The following is a 2,601-nucleotide window of genomic DNA, read 5'->3' as shown; positions in this document are numbered from 1 at the left end:
ATTGTCTGCTTGTGATCTTGATGAGTAGCTCAAGCAAGCAAACCTACCTGCTAATCAAGACCGTATTCACACAAAATTATGATGAAGTTATATATACAAAACTCTTTGGATATTGATCTACTAGCTGATCAAGTCTTAGTTTGGGTAAAATATATAGGGGACCTATTTATATAAACCAGAAAGATGCATCCATCAGGCTCCATATATATACATGCAGTAAAAAAATTAATTTATAGATAGAATGATAGCAGAAAAGATCATGATGAACCAAGCAAAAATAAAAATGAATTAATGAAGAAACGTGCTAGTGACGAAAATGTTTCAGTCATTACGAGTTCTCCACAATGAAGGTTTGTGTATATGCATGATAGGAGCAAAATCAGGATGCTTAAATTCATCACAGGTCCGTATGAACACAAGAAAACAACAGCAATAACAGAGAAAAATTGTATGAGAGCTTTCTATTAATATCAATTCGACAAGAGAAATTAAAGGTGAACCTCCAACATGTATATATATATATATCCTTGTAACTGCTTATATATTGAAACAAGAACAACAGTTGAGATTGAATTGAAAGAGGGAGAGAGGTATATATAGCTCTTTGGACAAAAAAATGTAATAATCGGCCGGTATGGTCCCATAGCACAAGAAAGGAAAAAGGGAGAAATTAAAAAGGAGAAACAAAATCAACAGGGGAATGACGAAGCGATGAACAACCGAGCAAGAGTATTGATATGATAAACTCAAAAGACCAAATAAATCGATCTCCTTAATAATTAGCATGCAGTATGTACTAGCTAGCTAGCTTTGTGTATCGCCATATATGTAACTTTGGGAGTAGTCCCAAGCCTTAGCTCTAGATCTAATTCTTGTCGTTGATCCAGAAGAGGGGAACTAGAGCTAGGGCTTGTTGGGGTTGTCGTTTGTGGTACCTTTGTCTCATGATCAGCTCTTCCTTCTTGCGATTCACATGCTGAAACATCGGTAGCGGCCTTTGCCGTTGGCTGCACAAAGATCAGAAGTGCCGCCGCCGCTGCCAACGGATGATCCAAACGCCTCCTCTTTTTCCTGGCTGACTGCACGCCGTCGCCATCGTCATGACGATCACACTGATGATCATCTATGGTCGCCTGATGTTCTCTCATCTCCGCCACAGAGTGATCTGGCATGGGCATGAAGAGCTTGTTCTTGCTCTCCTTGATAATTGTTGACAAGTAAGAAGTAGGAGGAGTGGTGATGGTGGTGTTGGCATCCCAATCCTGGCCCATGGCTGCTGCTGAGCCGGCAGTAGTAGTACCTGCAGCTGCAGTAGTAGTCGGCGTGGTAGTGGTGCTAGGGTTAGAGGCTGCTGCTGCCCTGTACAGGAGAGCACCTTGCTGTGGGTGTGACTGATCGTCGTTGGGGGCGTGCACGTCTTCGGGGGACGACGAGCCCCCTTGACGGAGAAGAGCCCGGTCACGGCGGTGGACGTTCATGTGGCCACCGAGCGCCTGCGCCGACCGGAACTCTCGCTGGCAGAAGGTGCACGAGTAGGAGCGCGGCGGCCACACGCAGCCGCCGAGGTGCGCCGCCGCGTCGCGCGCAAAGGCCTGCTCCTCCCACGACGGCTCGCTGTTGCCGCCGTACGCCGCCGCCCAAGCCGAGATGGGGCTCGCCGTGCTGCTGCTGCTGCTGCTTGCTCCCCACATGCCCCAGTACTTGCCTATTTGATCCATGGCGGTGGCGGTGGAGGAGTTCATGTGATTGAGAGAGCTATCGATCTATCTGTTGCTGCAAACTAGTAGTAGTCTCATGGTATTGATCTAGACTCTAGACTCTAGAGAGACGTACATATGCAACTGATGACAGCTACTTGCTAGATCACGGACAAAGAAAATTGGAAATGGAATGAGGAAGCTAGAAAATAAAGGGAGAGGAGAGGAGAGGAGAAGAGAAGATGATGCTGATGGACGGAGGTCAGTAATTTGTATGATTAGATGACAAGTCTTCTCAAGCCTGCTGTTTAGGTATTGATGGTTGCGTGTACCCGTTTTCGTCTCAGCTGGTTTTAATTTAGTTCAATTCATATATATATATATATATATATATATATATATATATATATATATATAATAAAGAAATATGCATAATAATAAAGTTGGCGCACAGTGCTCTTGTCTGTGTTAGGTGTGTATGCATGTGTACCTATCTCTGTCTCGCTATTGAGCTGCTAGCAGGCATCTCAATTAGTAATTGGTTTACTGGCACCGAAGTAGTAGATTTGTTTATATATAGATATGCGTGCAGCATGGAATGGTCTTTCTTCCTTCCTTGCAAACAAAGCTTTTGGAATGTATATATACTAACTACAAGTTGGTCCTGATCATTGAATTATTCAATTCGAGTTGATTAGATGCTGCATGCGCTGCTTACCAATCTTGTACGTCTGGCTAGTCCTATATATATTCACTGGTATTTTATCATCTGGCTAGTTCTCTATATATGCTCAGTGCTGAAGAGAATAGTGACATCAGGGGTGTGAGGACTCTCAGCATACATGAAGACCGGATTCAGTAGTTGAAAGCTCCAGCTTGTGATGAGTCGAAGCTGTTTGTTCCT

The 2,601-nt window shown here is 44.1% G+C and overlaps 1 protein-coding gene across 1 annotated transcript; it reads right to left on the bottom strand.

Annotated features, from left to right (window-relative positions):
- Nucleotides 1-529: 529 nt before the first annotated feature.
- Nucleotides 530-1,936, bottom strand: LOC136485739 (zinc finger protein 10-like). The gene has a single exon (XM_066482582.1). The coding sequence runs from the start codon at nucleotides 1,740-1,742 to the stop codon at nucleotides 801-803; it is 942 nt and encodes a 313-aa protein (XP_066338679.1). The 5' UTR covers nucleotides 1,743-1,936; the 3' UTR covers nucleotides 530-800.
- Between the last annotated feature and the right edge of the window lie 665 nt (nucleotides 1,937-2,601).

This window comes from Miscanthus floridulus, chromosome 10 (genome assembly GCF_019320115.1).
Source record: "Miscanthus floridulus cultivar M001 chromosome 10, ASM1932011v1, whole genome shotgun sequence".
Lineage (NCBI taxonomy): Eukaryota > Viridiplantae > Streptophyta > Magnoliopsida > Poales > Poaceae > Miscanthus > Miscanthus floridulus.
Note: the sequence above shows the minus strand (reverse complement) of the source record. Positions and strands in the feature narration are given on the sequence as shown.

What these genes read in the sequence shown, in the direction of transcription:
- LOC136485739 (XM_066482582.1), bottom strand. Translation starts at nt 1,742, where the DNA reads ATGAACTCCTCCACCGCCACCGCCATGGATCAAATAGGCAAGTACTGG.